Source organism: Nyctibius grandis, chromosome 7 (genome assembly GCF_013368605.1).
Source record: "Nyctibius grandis isolate bNycGra1 chromosome 7, bNycGra1.pri, whole genome shotgun sequence".
NCBI classification, from domain to species: domain Eukaryota; kingdom Metazoa; phylum Chordata; class Aves; order Nyctibiiformes; family Nyctibiidae; genus Nyctibius; species Nyctibius grandis.
In genome coordinates this window covers 44,571,565-44,590,308 of record NC_090664.1, presented here as the reverse complement: position 1 = coordinate 44,590,308, position 18,744 = coordinate 44,571,565, and the positions used below count along the sequence as shown (strand labels likewise).

Below are 18,744 nucleotides of genomic sequence, written 5' to 3'. Positions count from 1 at the left end.
TGCTGTCCCATGGATAATTTGTTGTCCACCAGGACTCCAGGGTCCTTCTCCATGGAGCTGCTCTCTAGCAGATCACCTCCTAACCTGTACTGGTGCATTTTATTACTCCTTCCCAGGTGCAGGACTCTGCACTTATTCTTGTTGAACCTCATTAGGTTCCTCTTTGCCCAGCTTTCCAGTCTGTCCAAATCACGCTGAACGGCCGCTCAGCCTTCAGGTGTATCAGCCAAACCTCCCAGCTTCGTATCATCAGCAAACTTGCTGAGAAGACACTCTGTCCCTTCATCAAGGTCGTTGATGAAGATGAACAGGACTGGACCCAGCACTGATCCTTGGGGGACTTCACTAGTTACAGGTCTCCAGCTGGACTTGGCACCATTGATTACCACTCTTTGGGCTCTATTGTGTAGCCAGTTCTTAATCCATCTCACTGTCTGTTCTTCTACTTCATACTTCCTGAGTTTGCTCACGAGGATGTCATGGGAAACTGTGTCAAACGCCTTGCTAAGGTCAAGGTAGACTACATCCACTGGTCTCCCTGCATCTACCCATTCAGTCACGACATCATAGAATGCTATCAGGTTAGTCAAGCATGATTTCCCCTTGGTAAATCCATGCTGACTACTCCTGATAACCTTCTTCTCTTCCATGTGCTTAGAGAAGACCTCCAGAATGAGCTGCTCCATCATTTTTCCAGGGATGGAGGTGAGGCTGACTGGTCTGTAGTTTGCTAGATCTTCCTTCTTGCCTTTTTTGAAGACTGGAGTGACATTGGCTTTCCTCCGGTCCTCAGGCACCTCTCCTGTTTGCCACAATCTTGCAAAAATTTTGCTGCCTCCAATGATGCAGTGTCCTAACTTTTACAATGATCCCCCCTAAAAGCCAAAATATGCTATCTGAAACTCAGTCTAAATCATAAGTGTGCATGGTTATAAAACTGGCTGTCCTGCTTTCCTGTATGCATGATCATGTCTCTTCCCCTCTGCCACCCTTATAGGAAGCTACATCAGGAGCCTGTTCTGGTTGAAGCTAAATCAGCCAAAAAAGTTTTCAGTCAGTTTCTAACTCAGCTTACCAAGTAGTTGTGCTGACGTTATTAAGAGAAGCAGTGGAAACACGCAACTGGGGATAGATACAACTGTTTTTCTGGGTCGTGGTCTCACTCGAGGGGCTTAAGTGACGGAGACAGCAGCCTAAATTTGGGAATCATGTCTGAGAGCAAATGTACTCTCATCGATCCTTGCTCTTTATTACTACTCCTACACTGTCACTTCCTTTTCCAGGACATTTCAATGTTTTTTCCAAGTAAGATGTCAAAATAAAAGCACGACAGTATTTTTTATCAAATGAATTTGACTAGTGCCAGACAACTGTAGCTTCAGCAGTTTAATTGAAATCTTCCACCATGCTGTTTTCTTTATGTCAGTTATATCATTTGCTTCCACTTCGAGAATGTGGAACCTCACACTGCATTGCTGAGCACAGATCAAGAATCAGAAATACACCATAGAGATACTGCAACAAGCACTGTGTTTTATTAATCCTGTTATCTTTATCTATCGTATTGGAAATCACAATTCTGAATTATCTAATTTCACAAGCGGAGCTGCTGGACCTCTGTTTGTATAAATTTGGAAACATATGTTTAAGTAAGAGATGCCATGCTTTCTGCTGTGCCGAAGGAAAATTAGAATTATAATGTTCTGTCAGAGAAGGACTTATATACAACAGAAGAAAGTTCAGCTGGAAATGAGAGGCTATGCAACCAAATGAAATTTAATCTCTTTTCATGCTACTTCTCAGAAAGAAAATATTAACAGCTACTGCGCAATCACCCACCACTCCATTGGTTAGATATGTGGAAATGGCAAGCTGCTGGCTTCTGCTTCCCAAGTTGTCATGTCATGCTAGTCTTGACTTCTCGCAATCTACTTGAGTGTTAGAGGAGGTAATGCAATAGAGAAGACTGTGTAGGAAACAACCAGGTAGTATCCTTGTCAAAATCAACAAAAATATATCACATCAGGAAATAACCAATTGTAATAAATTTGAGGTGATTTTCCCTTTGAGGAAAGGCTTACAAATGCAAAGCTCTCTCAATTCTTCCTAATGCTTTTGAGATTATACAGTGATATTTTTTATGAGAAGCATTGGCACAAGAGTCCTAAGAAAATAATTTTCACACACTCTTAGAACAAGCATAGCCTGGAAGAATTAAATCCTAGCTTCCTTGCAGTTGTCTCTGAGTTTACTGAATTCCACCTGAAAGAAGAGAAAAATTACCCTTTCAGCTCCTGGACTCTAGGTTAAGAGTGGGCAGGTTAAGTTCTAGGCATTTCTGAGGATACTTGCATATTGTTCCAAGTATCTCATTAATACTTTTACTTACAAAAAAGAGTATACACGTCTGGGACTTCCCCTGGAAATATTTTTATGGGCAGAGGTCAAGGTTTTTCTGATTTTGTCCAAGATTTCTAGACCTAGATATGTCCAGACTGAACTCATATATTGTCCATGTCATCTGCCTATCAACTCTACGTGCGTTAATTTTTCACATTTCCTGAAAAGTTTCAAAGCATTGTATATTCACAGCATTCACAGCTGTGTATACCAAGTATACCTGCTTCTTCTTGCCCATGAGATCTAGGAAATCCTACTTTCTTCTCTCAGTCCAGGCATTCCAGTTATTCTTTTCACTTCACACTGGAGGGAAGCAGGCCCTCTTTAGTACCTCTATTCTATTCATGTTAGCATCATTCACATCTTTGAAGCTTCTCCACACACAGTACATACAGTGCTGAGTTATGGCTGTCTTGGTTACCAGACCCTGTATACACATGAAAAATCATAAAGACTAAGAAAAGCAGAGTAAAAGAGACAGTTAAAAATATTATTTGGAAAAAAATATTTTTAGAATAAAATTGTCCATCCACAGTGCAATTTTGGCATATATAAATGTGACTTAATAAAGAAACAATTCCTGCCTTCACAGTCACGTTTCTGCTGCAGAACCTGGAAGCTGCATAAGGCACATGTTGGCCAACGGCCCTAGGACAGAGTTCCCAACACAGGCAGGCCTCCATCCTTGTGTATGCACAGGAATCCACCACCTCCAGTCTTCACCCAGTTTTTAGGGCAGACCTCTGGGGAATAGAAGGTTCACATCAGAAGTGAACCTTGCCTCATTTGTGTAATTAGCTATCAAGGCAAAGGAAACAAAATGGAGTCACTCTCCTACACAATAAAAATGTGTTCTTTACAAATAAGGGATAGAGTGCAAGCCCTCAGACTCCGGTGGTACAAAACCCAACCTGACTATAGAACAAGTAGATTCAAACACTTGGCCTGAATAAACACAAAACCCAGCTCTCTAATAAGGCCTGAAACAGAGAAGCATTGCACAACCCAGATTAGCATTTTTCACACGATATCCATATATAAGATGTGGGACTTACAGTAGAACACTGTTCTCAGCTCAAGCTTCTGCACATAAAGATGTGCTGTCTTCACTAGCCACCAAACTCAGCAGAACTCCAATGTGATTTACAGAATTCTCTTTGCAAGACTATCATCCCAAGCGTTCTAGAGTAAGCGTAGGCAACAAACTAAGGTATCAGGATTTCACTATGGGTGTAGCATTTAGACCTTATTCGTGATTCATCCAAGAACTTGGCGTATATAGCAAGAATAGGAATTAGGTTACAGGTTCACAGATTTGAGATTCTGAAATCACAGAAGTAAACATCACAATGAGAGATGCATATAGGTCACTAACTAAGCATTATCAAATACACATTTACACTAAGCTTTTGCTTCAATTCCTAGCACCTAATGAATGTAGCACAGAGAAGAGCACACAAGATATTCTGTTCTGCTTAGTCTCTTATTTTGAAATGCATCTTAATTGCACAGCCCCATTCTTTCATCATATATCCAAGGAGAACATAGGAATTGTCGTAACAGAGCAGGCACTGTAACAACAGAATGGTTGGGGTTGGAAGGGACCTCTGGAGATCATCTAGTCCAACCCCCTGCCAAAGCAGGTTCCCCTAGAGCACATTGCACAGGGTCGCGTCCAGGTGGGTTTTGAATATCTCCAGAGAAGGAGACTCCACAGCCTCCCTGGGCAGCCTGTTCCAGTGCTCTGTCACCCTCAAAGGGAAGAAGTTTTTCCTCATATTCAGATGGAACTTCTCATGTTCCACCCACCTTCACTTCCTGCATCATGGATGCAAGTTAAGTGGCATGCGTGGTACCAAGCCGGTTTCCAACAAAAGGGTACCCCGTTCACCTCATTTTATACTTTCCAGTAGAGTTCATTTTTCTGAAAAGCCATAAACCAGATGGCATCTTCATCACGCCCACTGGTCTCTTCAGGTCAAGAGGCCAATGGAAGATATCACGGGGAAGTTTAATGTTGTTATATGCATTTTGAGGTTTTATCCTCCTGAGCTGTCTAGTCAGAAGCCTTCACTGGCATCATATGTTCTATTTGGGGCTTCTTGTGTGGGTTTTTGTTGGTTGATTGGTTTTGTTCTGGGTTTTTTTTATAGTAAGAGAGACACTGGAACAGGTTGCCCAGAGAATTTGTGGCTGCCCCTCCCTGGCCGTGTTTAAGGCCAGGTTGGATGAGGCTTTGAGCAACCTGGTCTAGTGGAAAGGTGTCCCTGCCTGTGGCAGGAGGGTTGGAACTAGATGATCTTTAAGGTCCCTTCCAACCCAAACCATTCTATGATTCTATGAAATATTATTCCATCACAAACAAAGTATTTTTAGCCAGGCATAGCAGGAGGCAGTTGCCTTTATCACTAACCAATTTCCTTCTTATAATAAAGGGAAAAGCACTGCTGAAGAAAGTATCGAGGTGCTGAGGGGTTGCAAGTAGAGACTAACTCTGTGTCTATGGGATTTTCTGAGGGAGAAGGAGCCTATTTACCTCTCTCTCTTTGGCAACTAAGGAGCTCAGTTTTGTAACTCTTTACGTCATTGTTGCTACCACCATTGATCTTAGTGAGTATCCTGGAGTCCTATATTTACTGCACATATGCATTGGAACCCTATTATGTATGTAATTTAACTATATGGACCAAAATAACACCCATTTTCAGGGAAAGCTTCCCTAACAGTCTATTTCAACAAGACAATCTGTACTTCTGTATCCATATGTACTGGGCATCACCAGTTAAAAGACTTTGCTATCCTACCTACTAATGCAAATCAATTTTATCCCAATCTACCAGATTGTATAAGTAAACAGAATGATGAGGTACAGAGGATAACACACAGAAACTGCAAAAGTGTAAGACAACCACTGGATTCCAGAGGGGATTGAATAGGTCATAACCATACAGAACTGTAGATGCAAGATCCATAACTCAACTCTGTAAGTCAAGATTTTTTTTTTTTGTAAGGAATTGGTAAAACTGAAAGCATACGCTTAAATACAGGATAACAAATAGGTTTCTGTCTGCACAGAGAAGTAATCACACATGTCCTAAAGCTGCCAGCATCAGTGGCAAGTGGCACTGCAAGTAAAGACAAAAATAACTTCAAACATTTTCAGATCTGCACTGATTATTAATTTATGTTGTTCATCTCAATAACATAACTTTTGAAGTTGACATCTAGAATGCAAATAAACTAAATAACTATCTAGGTTAGACTGGAGATATGGGTTGGGAAACTTTATTGCAATATACAATTTGCACATTGTACAATGTTCAGTTTTAAACCTTCCTCCCTAACAAAAAAAAATATCTTGTGAAGAGTTCAGGGGTTTTGTTGTTAGACTGTTCCACAGGTAACAATGAATTCTCATTTACACACCATTGCTGACAATTAACTTATTGACAAAAATCCAACACAAAATAGCTTGAAAACACTTCAGAATCTTCCCCTGGGATTGTGTATTATCAGTTCCAAATGAACATTTGACTCATTCGCAAGAGTCACACATTAGTTTCAGCCCTGTTTCTATTCTTATGCAATTGTTCAACTCTGTAAATATCCATATTTCTAGAATACATTCAAAAGTTTAAGAACTACTCAGAAATAATTAAGTTTTTACTAAACCATGGGTTTTGCTAAAAAAGGTAAAATATGCTAGCTGATAAGGAAGAGTAAAGAAAAGAGAAATAAAATAATCATTATCTAGTATTTAATGGTCATGGATATCTTTGTAATTTAGACTTACAAAAGTATTTATATCCACATTCACCAAGGTAGAAAAATTAATGAGAACATGGTGAGATATCTTACTAAACATACTGCAACAAGGTCAGATCTAAAGAAAGGCTTCACTATTTAAAGTGGGATATGAATGAACTTAAATATCTCAATTCTTAAGACTAAGAGCTCCTGACATGACTACAGTTTTGCTCCTGTTAACAGCTACATTTTTTTCAGTCCTCGTAGGGTTGCTTACACTCAACCTAACCAGAATCCAGAACGCAGGTCAATTAGCTTCAAAGTTGCAAAACCTCCCTCACGCTTTTAGATCAGACTTGACATATGAAGCCAACAAAGCTATTACTACTCTTCAAAATGACATAATCCCTGCCTGGGATGTTTATGGAGCATCTCCTGTGGCACAGAATCAGGATCACACTCCCAGATGTGCGGGACCCCCATTCAATTCCTCCTCTGCCCAAGACAATTCAACCTTACCTCTCCTGGGAAGAGTCTTTAAATACCACACTAGTCCGGGTCTGCCATCTGTACACCATTGTTCTGACAATACAATCTCCACTTCCTTACCATAGGTGTTCCTCTCAGATTTTTTCCTTCAAGACAAAAGTTGATCTGTATTAAAAAAGATCAGGAATTTATAACCTTGGTGTTGGATGTATTTTGACCAGCTATTGAAAAGTCAGCCCTCTCCTCCTAGCTCTTTTCTGAACTGCTTGTATGGTCAGTAGAAGGAAAGGGACTTCATCAATGGCAAATAATTCCATCCTCAGAGAGTTATGGACTGCACTGTGGAAACGCTGCCTGCTGAAACAGACAATCAGACTACAGAGGAATACCTAGATTTTAGATGGCCATTGTTAGATAAGACAAATATTACTTCAAGCAATTAAACTAGTCCAGGAGTCTGAAGAAATTAGTCTTGGACTCTCCATGTCTGCTCATACAAAATTTCCAAATTTTAATGTAAGTAGTTATGTATTGTGTAGAGAGTTTGTGCACATTGAGAGAGAGATCCAGTTATCATACTCTGGACCAGATATCTAGAGTTTAGACATGCAACAATTTACTGTATGATCTAATGTCTAGCTCTTGAGGTAATACTATTTCCCACAGTAGGTTCACAAATGCCATTGTAATTCTCTTGGGTACCATCAACACGGGATGCTCTTTAAGGTTTCATCCCCTTGAGAGACTCTGCAGTGATGAGGCACAGGTAAATCTGCAGTTCAGAGTTCTTACTCTGTTCTTCAGGCAGTTCTGCTTCTCTCATCGTTGAACATATTCAGCTTCATGAGTGCTGAATGAAAACCAGGCATAGCGCTCCAGACTAATTTTGTACCACTCCTACTGAATACTTGGCTAAGACAGCAGGCATTACTATTTTTTCCATCCCATTTGTTCCAGTCAACTCCTTCATTTTGCCTCAGGTACCTGCTGGGTTTGGGGTTTTTTGTTGGTTGGTTGTGTTTGGGTTTTGTTTTTTTTTTTTGTTTTGTTTTACTTAGATAAGTAGCTTAAAAAAGAAGACAACTGTAGTATAGCATCTGGTGGTTCACATGGAAAAGCTGCTGCCAGGTCCAGCTAAGCTTTCTGCTACAATTATCCACTGACATGAGCAAACAAAACCTGCTGATTTGGGCTAAAACCCACATACCAAGTATCACTTGGTCATGTATCAGCTATATTCCCTGTATTTTTGAATACCTTTTATCTTGCATTATATTGCTAAAGATTCAAAGCAGATTAATTCATCAGGAATATAATCTTTAACCACATTTAAAATGTATTTAGCCATTGTGCTTATGAAGAGATTTTATTCGACAGGTTTATTTCCTTATCAAGTATGTATTTTAAAACTGAGCTGCTGTTTTTACACCACTTCTCTATATTACTGAAAAGTTAATGTTTTATTTTAATAGGATTATTTTTATATCAGAAATTAAATTGTGTTTCACTTTACTGGGCATCTGTCCAAGATCCCAGATAGCTAATCTTTAAAAAGTGACCCACATACTTAACCATTGTGCCCGTTCATAAGGGACACTAATTGACTTGTATATTGTTTGATCTATACACAATTTCTCTTGTGTAATTGCATAAATCATTACATATTAGTCATTTTTTTCTGTATATGAAGATTTTTCCAAGAGTAATTCAGAAAGATAAAATTTCCCTATATCCTAACCAAAAATTAAGTTTATCTTGACCCTGTTAATTATGTTTTCCTCTGTCCTAAATATAGTCTTTATGCAGTGCATAATAAGCCCATGTAGCACTAAGTTTATTTTCTTATAATTTCAGCAGAGGTAGGCATTGGAATCAGATTTTTTTTTTTGATATAACCTGCTGTAAACTGATTCTTTCAGACTCTTCAGACTTACTACACAGCTGAAATTTCGTATTTTCAAAACATTTGCAGGGGGCAGAGGAGTGGGTGAGGAAATGCTTTGGCCAGATTTAAAGTCTGTTATGAAACTTTAGAGCACAGCTTTGATAATTTTATTATGGGGGTGCCCTTCTTGCTAGGAGGAAGCTTTGCCTTTATAAAGGCGTATGCCTTCATTTTACCTTAGTACACTTGAAAAAAGTTCTTCGACACCTCTGTAGCCATTCCCTTAGTGTGAAATGTGTATGAAAAAGCATAACAAATTCCATTGCCAACGGTGGAAGCTGACAACCTTTCTAGAGAAAAATTCAAACTTGAACGTTGTTCCCTAGAGGCAGCTAGATCAAACTCTGCTACAATAGCTGTCACTCCAAGAAAAGACTGAAAAACAAACTAAAAGGAGTTGATAGATACTTGCAGAAATGCGAGTAACTTCTTCAAGTTCCCTTATATCTGGTTTTGGGCAAATGACCCGTAGAGAGCAGAGGTTCTGTTCTCAGTCATTTATTAAGGAGATGTGGTACAAGTGTGCCACTATGAGATGGCTCTGACTTGCTGCCTGCAGATCCTGCAGTGCATATTTGCACAAGTTGTTTCTCCTCTCCCCTCATATGTTTTCCAGTCAGACAGCAAGACCTCCACTGTTAGTACAAGAAAAGAGCTCAGCTGTGTTATGAGGGAAAATCCATTTCTGATCCCCAGGGCGCTAATGGCAGATGCAGGAGACGAAGCAAAGACTTAAGCATCTCCAGGGCTAAAATACTGGCTAAAGACATGTAGCATTCATTTCTTTCAGTCTAGAAGGGAGGGGGTGGAGGGCAGATTGGGAACAGAAGGGCTTTGTCTGTGAAACCAACTGGTCTACTCAAACAGCAAGAGTTTGAGTTATGTTAATGTTAAATGTTGTTTGAGCATAATGTTTCTAACCTCAGGAATGCTCCAGTCTGGGGAAGAGATACACAACCAGATCCAATATTGGCCAAACCAGCTATGCTGAAAACAGCTAGGACAGCAGATCGACTTTATGAGCTTTGCAGTCATATGCTACAGTGACAGTGGATACCAACACTCTTCAGACTCTCTGTTGCAACGCAAACTTTAAGAAAGCTTTAAACTGTGACCAAGTTAACAGTATATTTATGATTGGAAATTGCATGGTATTAGTAACTGATTTAACAGTTAATCAAATTGTTTAAATATTTAAATGAATCTCTTAGTAACAGCAATTCTGACATCTATCTTTTAATTTTTCATAGAACAGGTGCATTAACTTACCATATGGAAATTCATTTGTTGTGCTAGATCTTGAGATCACATCTCATGTATTTGGCTAATTTTCTTGAATGAGGAAAAAAATATTGTTTAGTAGCTCAGTTCAGGCTTCAGAGGAGCTATGGAAAAACACTACACTGCACACTCCTGTATAATCTATGCATACAGAGAGCCACTTCCAGACGTGACTATGGGATGAAATACTATATATTCATGGTTGTAACGCAGAAGTGAGCAATTATTAGAAAAGTGAAATCTATCTAGCCTGAAGAATGGATTTTCTTCACCACTGTGCCTTTATCTTTTTCTGTTTTCTGTATTCCCACTTTTTATCTCCTCCCCCTTTCTATTTCCAAAATGATCTTTCCATATGCCTGGATTAAAACTGCATTATTTCCTTTTCCCTTCACACCATTGTGTTTCAAAAGATAACTAAGTTTTTTATTATATTTCATTTTTGTGATCTAGAACTACTAACTACTGTGCTTCAATAGCAGTATTTGTAGTATCATCTTTTAAGTATTTAGATAACATTCTATGATTATTAGAATTTATATAAATCATGACTAAATAATTCTCATTTTGGCTTTCATTAAAAGGGACTATCAGTCCAGAAGACTCTATAAATTGAAAATTTGTCAATACGATTTTTCTTTCCTGTTAGAAGGCTATCAAATTATAAATCATTTATTACTAACTACATATTAACAGAGGAACAGCACAAAAAATGAGTCTGTGTTCTCAATAGTCATAGAACACCCCACCTCCCATCTCCCCCCGACTGGGATACAAGAAATACTCTACTTCTGTACTATCCTTTGGCTGCTTAATCAGTTTGGAAATAAAGCGTATACATTTATACTCCACGAGGTGTCACTCTAAAACAGCTGGAAAAAATTACATCTTTTTGTTTCAAACTTAACCTAAAAGGTCAGAAATGACTAGCATTTCAAATTTGACAGAGCAAACTACCAGACTCTCTACTCAAAGCTACTACTATAACAGTAAAGGCAGTGGGTATTTTTTCTTGTAAATAGTGTATTTCAAAACCAGTCTATTTTTAACTTACTTGCCTAGCTGAAGTCTGCAAAATTGTCAGTAACTGTTTAAATCTGGGACAGCATCCAGCAAGTATTTTATCAGGGTACATTCCATCGCCCTTTAGTCAACTGCTGCTGGCTTAGTGAAGAGGCAGAGAACAACTTCAGACCTAACAGCTTAGGTCTACAAGGCATTTAAGCTTTTTAATAAAATACACTTTGTCTATAAACACATTTTCATTTTAAATAAATGTGGCGTATTCCATAAAAATTTGAACATCCCCCAAAAATACAAATAGTTGTCAGCAATGAAACTAATGAAACCTCATTTTCTGTGGTTCACCTTCAATCAGTGAATTAATTCACTGGACTCTAACAGGAAAGAATTCCAAGTTTTATTAGCTAACAAAGCCCACATTGTAGCTTCTCCTTTAGTAAGTCCATGCCTTCTTTGGTAACCACCTATTTCCATGAACTTTTGAGAGAACTTTGACACATCTATCAACTTTAATTGAAATTGACCATCAGGTTCAAAACATACTAGGAGAAATCAGGCACAGACATGAGCGCCTAACTGTCATTTCCCAGGAAACAAGATTAATATTTCAAGGAAATGAAAATCATCCTTGAGAAAGGACACAGAATGTATGGAACAGATCTGTTAGCATGAGGGAGATAGCTATAGGTGACAATTTACACAAGATGCAACAATAGAAACTGGAAGCAATTTTGAAATGTTAATACTCTTCATCCTGTGTTCAGTCCAGCAGAGCTCTGATCCCTGCACAGACAAGCAGGATTCTTACACAAAAAAAAAAGCAAAAAAAAAAAAAAAAAAAAGTCCAACATGCAAATTGACAATACTTGCCTACTTGTGTTACTCTGTAACACTATAGCTTACAAACACTGTTCACTCTATCCTGATTTTTTTCCCGTTTCTCTCTGGCCATATTTCATGTTAGGCCCATTTCTAGTACACACGCTTCAGAAGAGCTAATCAGGTCAGGTCTCAAATGAGAGAAACAGAAGAATATCTGCTTCAAAGTTCTCAGCAGATTTTGGTTGCCCACTTGTGTGAAGAAGGCCACAGTTCCAGGCCCGTGTCTGGATCTCTGAAGGTGATAACTGACACCTTCCCTGGTAAAGAGGCAGGTGTGTAAGGATTTAAGCATTTTCTTGTTTCTGTGGCAGCTGACAAAGTTCTGAAAATTTTTAGTTCATACAACCAGGATCTTTGAGAATCTAGTTCTTCAAAGCAGATTTCATCAAGCAAAACACCTCAGTATGCATTAAACTTAAAAAATGTGTTTGTGCTTCTCTCACTTCTGTAAGAATTAATGAAAGCTAGAAACATGATAAATACCTTGCTGAAATTAAAAAAAAATTTTTAAGAGAACTACTTTAGAAGAAGCAGACCCTATGGTCCAGACTGGTCTTGTTAAACAACTCTGCTGCAGCTTTTACCTGGTATGAGCACAACCACATTTGAGGGGGGGGCGGGGGGAAGTCATGAAAATGAGACCACTAAAAGCCTCATTCAAGGCCATTTGGAAATTATGTTTTTGAAACCACAAAACAAGAACAATGACTTGGCTAGGTAACCAGACTTCTGAATTGTGACATTTTTATAGTTATAATTCCATTCACAAGATGTATTAATCACAACCGATTCCACTGATATGGCTATTAAAGGAGAGGAAAAACCTCAGCAGTTGCCATAACAAAGACACTTCCTTCACTGTTTTTTTCCGTTCAAGTCATACATAATACAATGAACTTGTTATTTTTCCTTAGTCTGCACACAGCATTCAACTCTCACACTACCCTCTTTCTCTTTGAGACTTTGTGCATATACACAGCGTCTGCTTCGCAACAAGCAAGTTGCAATAAGGAAACTCTATCTCAGAAGCAGGAAAAAACAGAAACCTGAGAAAATGGGACTAGAAAAGCTTCATTAGAGACAGAAGAAGAATAAACTGATTTTTGCTACCTGCCATTGCCAGACTGCATGAGATACTAGTTAATTTTTAGGGAAATTTGATAACTCATTTTCTTCAGTTTTTTAATTAAGAAAATATAGAACTAACACAACTTTTTGCTGGAATAATGAAGTCATTGTTATCCCTCATCCAGAATAGCGTCATAGTGCCTTAAAAAAAAAATCCCCAACCAAATTAAACCCACTCCCCATAAGACAATATTTTATACAGGAATGCTGACAACCAAAATGCTGCTACTTTTATCAACTGCTTAACAGCTCAGCATTCAATACATTCTTGTCATGTACACACCCATGCACAAAATACCAAGTGGATAAAACAGAAAAAAATTGTGGGCAAAATGAGTCAATCCAAACCAGAAGCTGAGCAGACCCCTTTGTTTTCTTTGAAGTGATACTTCATTCAGAAAAAGATCACACTGGATTTAGCTACTACACTGATTTCTGCAGGATAACAGTATAGATCAGCAATTACGTTTGATAAGAATAGAAGGAAAACCCTGGAGAACCAAGTGGGAGACAACAGAGCTTGCACTTCTTAGAACTGTATCAGTGCAGGCAGAAAAACTACACGTATTCTTGCAAACAGAAAAATCCATGGGAACTAACAACCAAAAAAACCACCCCCAAGAAATCCTCAAAGAAACCAAACCCACACCTACTCACACAATATTCTTATTTTAATCTTTTTTTTTCCCCAGGCCCAACAGCTGAGGCAGTTTTAGACAGTCCAGACACTGTCCAGAGCTCTGCCTGGATAGCCTAGAGATCTCTCTTTATAACTCTGCTCCCCACTCTGTTTAGATGGGGAAGAAAACAGCTGTGACTCAAAGCTGTACCTTAAGAGGAAGCTATTACATTCCTCATCCCCCACAACTCTAGGAGGTTGAAGACATTTTTCAAGAGACTATTTCCCCGAGCTACATGAAATTCTATTTGAAAAAAAAAAATCCATGCATTCTTGTGTACACCTTCCTGTAAAGGCAGATCCGCTAGCTAGCTGTCTCAAATAAATGTGCAACAGTTGCGTGGTTCCAGCAAGGGAGAAGAGTTTCATACCATAGGGATGCGATTTTCTTACAGAAACAAAAATCACAATTATTTCAGCCTTTTTTTTCTTGTACTGGAAAAAAAAATCCTGGCTCTGATAAATCAAAGCTTAGGCAGTGCTCAAGTTCTCTTGTAATAAATAAACTCAGATTCATTTAATATTTCTGTACTAAAAATAATACTGTGTTCAAAAGGCCTTTCTCCTGCACCACACCAAGCACTCTGCTTCACAAATCTGAATTGGAATCAGATTCCTATGGAAATTATATTAGTATCCAGAGCTCAGAGCTATGTGTTTTTATTAGAGTAGTAGGTGCTTTCCAGCCTTGTCAAATGAAGACTGTGACACATCCATCGAGTAAGATAATTAAGACTGAACGTCTCTTCAGTTGCTATTTGTACATTCTTAGGAACCTCTCAGAGTAGAAACCACATAAAATGGTGGGAAAAGGCACTAAAACTAGCAATACACACATGGTACAAGACAGAAGGCGGGTTTTGATCTTGTGGTCAAGAAGTTCTTTGGAAAGAGTACTGAACCCAAAGCCTGTTCAACTGAGAACTGAAGTGGTAAAATGGGGACAGAGGGCAAGTCCCGGTACCCACGTGAACCACAACAGTCACTGATACTGTGTTTCCTTAGGTATGTAATTGACAGCCACATCACAGACCTTTCACAAAAAAATCAACAGTTAGTTTGCATGCTTGCACTGTACAATTTTAGACTATAATACTTTCAGAAAAAGGGATGAATCTATCATTTACACAAAGAATGAGATGTGAAGAAACTCAAAGGGACAGCTTTTCAGCCATTGTCACCAAAGGAAATACTTTGAGCTCAGTGTCCGATTCACTTGGTAATTCTCTGCAAACAGATTGTTTGGCCTTTGGATGAACCAAAAGTGGTCACAAAATGAGGAGACAGACAAAATGCAGAAAGCAGTTTCTCCCATCAAAATGTATCCTCAGGAAAAAGATCAGTAACTGTTTTTGATAAAAACCTTAAGACTTACCCTCGGTAGTTCAACACAATCATTATAAACTGACCTTTTCTTGGCATGGTATTCACAATGTGGGTGCCATTATACAAGCATAGACAGTTTCGCCCAGACTGTTATGCAGCACAGCTCCAAAAATGTGTTAGTGTCACCTCCCAAGAACTTCAGCAGTTACTAATTCAGGCCCCAGTCAAATTTCAGTTTTCTTCCACGAAGAGTAATAGTTCCAGCCATTTTCACTTTTTCTGCCCTTGGAGAGGAGGACTAGCCAGCACAGGACTTGTATGCACAAATGCAAGCTTGATGGACAGCAAGTCAAAAGAAAAATTCTCTTCTCCTTCATAGCACATGTGCATCTACTCTAGATTACAGTGCTGACACACATTCAGAAACATGACACTGACATAGAATAAAATGAGTCCCACAACTGCTCTAAAACTTGAGAAGGATATATTGACACTTTAAAGAAAAAAAATAAACTGAAGGAAGACTTAATACGATTTATTTTCCTTTATAATCTAAACTAATTTGTATATCCTAGCATATATCTGATCTATCACTTTAATCCTCTTACATGCAGTTTGAACAGAGACTCAGGCTCCAGCAGTCCCATCTCATGTAAGTATTTTGGTATTTCTCTGTCAAACCCCAGTGGTACAGAGTTTTCCTTCAAATCTTTGTTTAATCTCAGGGAAGCCTCTTACAAGGTTTCCAATGCACATCTCTCAAACCAATTCTACTGGATTTATTGTTTTAAGTAGTATTTTTTGCAGTAGCAATGTGACAACAGATTCTTGGCATTTGTGCAGACCTGCCTTTGCTCATTTTCAATTAAGTTATTTCCTTCACCACAAGATGCGTTTTGGTTCTAATTTACCAACCGTCCAATCTTAAATGTTCTTATTCACCAACAAACTCATTTCAATCTCACTTTAAAATACAGAAATGTGTGTTGCTAATTCTGTCAAAATTTATGCTATACCAAACTGAATTACTGAGAATGAAAGAATAATACGTCATAAACTTTTCTTTTTTCCTAGTCTTAGTCTAAACGAGACAAGTTTTGTGCAGCTGACTTTTCTGAAGAAGGATACTTTTCCTTGGTACAGATGAACAGATCAAACGGAGTTTTCCAGGGTGATCACGCTAAGAGCATTTGGGTTTAGCTCCCATTGTTAACAAAGCACTCACCCACACACAAGTAATTATTTGAATAAAAAATAAACATTAATCAAATGTTTTAAAAGTATTAGGAAAGAAATTACTGTAGACTACATAGATGTGGAACAGACAAGGCTTCCTCCTACCAAAACTTCTAACTACAGTTAGTAGCAGATACTATTGGGAAGATAAAGATAAGTTTTTACATCCACCATATACCTAAGTTTCTTTCCACTTAAGTTTCCAAATCCCTTGAGAGTCAGGAGTAATACCTACCTGTAACAGAGCCACAACAAATAGTTTGCTGGACAGTTCTGTTGCAGTCTACAGGCTGCAACATGGACCTCCAGACTGTACTCAACCTGTCCAACCTTCACAGAACCTTTGACCTCTGCTGACTTACGCACTTAAGATGTAAACTTTGAAACATCTGTTTCACTGTGAAAATACTTTACTTATGTTCCAGATCTGAAGCAGAGCCTGTGGGTCCAAAAGGCAGCCTGTTTCCTTCTTAAATCAGCTGATGTGACTCCAGGAAGAGAGAGATAATACCTCTTCTTACAAATGGTCTCACTTAGGTACCTAGTGGGATTTTCAAAAGATTTGAGAAAGTTATCCTGTGTATTTCAAGTAATCTGGGAAAGCTAAAAGAAAACCAGATTAAAAAAAAAAAAGAGAAAAAGAAAAAAAAGATACACACACACCCTGCCCCAACAGTGTCAGAGTGAAGACTGGGTTAAATGTGAATTCAGTTTAAATTAAATGAAGAAGTCTCAGTGACTTTAGAAAAGGTATTATTCCATCCCTACCCCCCTCCACATGCACACACTCCCCTCAGTAAAGCCAATTAAGTAGAAACTAAGCCTTTCTTCCTACCACATTAGTAAGGCAATGGTGCTGCTAGTTTCAGCAAAGCTCCCGAATACTCTGCTCAGAGTATACTTGCCAACAATCAATTAGATCATTCCTGAATTCAAGAAATACCCAGAAGCAATTTTGCATAAGCACTGTTTTCTTTCAAAGCACAATGGAAAGTTGTCTGTACTACATTTACCAGAACTGTAATCTGGTTTAAGCATGGGTTTATTTTTAAAAATCTCCAGCTCTCATCTATAGGCTATTCTGGAACCCTGTGAATCAGCAGATAGTTACTGTTTATTGGAAAGCTTCCTTCTTTAAGTCACCTTTACTTCCTCTCAGTACTTTGCAGACAGTGTGAAAAGAACTACACCATCAGCCTTCACTATAGGCAACTGTCTACAACTGTCCAGAATCTAGAACATGAAGTATTCAAGATGCAAAAATGAATTTTGATAAATAGTCCTCTAATAAATCTAATAAATTCTACAGAAAATTTAAGTAAATAGCAGCCATATAACAGACAGCTTTTTTCAGGTATCTACAATATACTTAGCATCATGTCAGGAGTTTAGGTATGCTTTTTGCCTTTGTCCTCTTCCAGATACTCACGGGTTGTAAAGCATCTCAAACAACCAGACATTTAAAGCAAATCAGACACGACGCAGGTTAAACAACATGGTTCTATTAAAAACTATCTTTAAACATGGCACTCAGTGACAGCAATACAATACTTTTTTCCACAAAGCAACTAATATAAAAATATGCCATAAAATCATCTGTAGACTAGTACGCTAGTACATACATGTAATCATAACATTCTTGTATAAACTCTTTCCTGAGATACCTTGGGTTGTTTGATTTTCTTGTATTACTGGATGTATTATCTTTATGATTCATCTAAAACAATTGTAAAATATTTTGTATGTGCAGGACACTCAGTAACATGTAAAAAGTAGTATGTAAATATATGGTAAAGAAACAGCTCTTAGAAATTATGCGCTTTTTTACTTTGTTACATTTTTTTAACATTTAGCTCCTTGGGAGATGGAAGGGAGGAGCATGAAAAACCTGAAATTACAGCTATGAATTGACAAAAAGCAGGAAAGCATTTCAGGAATGTTAGAAGTTGGAATATAATATAAATGTCACAAAGAGAAAGCCATAATTCATGTTGGCTACGTATTGCTTTATAAAGCAACTGGACATATTTCAGTCAGTTCACAGTATAATAAATATTTTTACTAATCTGTTTGGGAAGAGTAAATGTGTTTTAGGGTTTCAAGCTCCTCTATAAGTTTCTTGTTCTGAACTTCTAGCACTGCAACACGACTCTCCAGACATTTTATGTATTCTTTCTTCCGACGTCGACATTCTTTAGCAGCTTCCCTGCAAAAAGCAGAAGTAAAAAGTGCAAACAAAAAAGCCATTTGCATGCCATTAGAAAGCTCAGCAGAGTATGGACACTATGACAGAATTCCAAATTTTGGAATATCTCCCAAATCAGTCTGAAAACACTAAGCAAAACTGGGTTCCACAAGGGCCTCAAGTGTCTTTCTCAAGTTCATATGGCAATCTGTAGAATTACTTCCTCTCATGCCTTGATTAAAGTTCATAATAAACAAGGTCCAAATGAAAGACAGTTATTCTGCTTTATGACAATAAAGATCTTTGAGGGCCTTGAGTTCCTCAATGAGAGTCTTGTTTTGGTTTTCAAGCACAGCCACACGATTTTCAAGACATTTGACATATTCTTTCTTCTTTCTGCGACATTCTCTGGCAGCTTCCCTG

At 38.2% G+C, this 18,744-nt stretch overlaps 1 protein-coding gene across 8 annotated transcripts in view; it reads right to left on the bottom strand.

Moving 5' to 3' along the window:
• Positions 1–391: 391 nt before the first annotated feature.
• CREM (cAMP responsive element modulator) overlaps positions 392–18,744 on the bottom strand; it is a 54,395-nt gene continuing 36,042 nt past the window's right edge. For 4 of the 8 annotated variants that reach the window (XM_068404480.1, XM_068404485.1, XM_068404482.1 and 1 more), the window contains one exon: positions 18,249–18,741. In XM_068404480.1, the coding sequence (XP_068260581.1) occupies positions 18,597–18,741 (145 nt within the window). In that variant the 3' untranslated portion in view covers positions 18,249–18,596. Of the gene's footprint in view, positions 2,263–16,550; positions 16,678–17,622; positions 18,742–18,744 lie in introns of those variants that run through there. The other 4 variants (XM_068404481.1, XM_068404486.1, XM_068404488.1 and 1 more) reach the window with 2 other exon arrangements.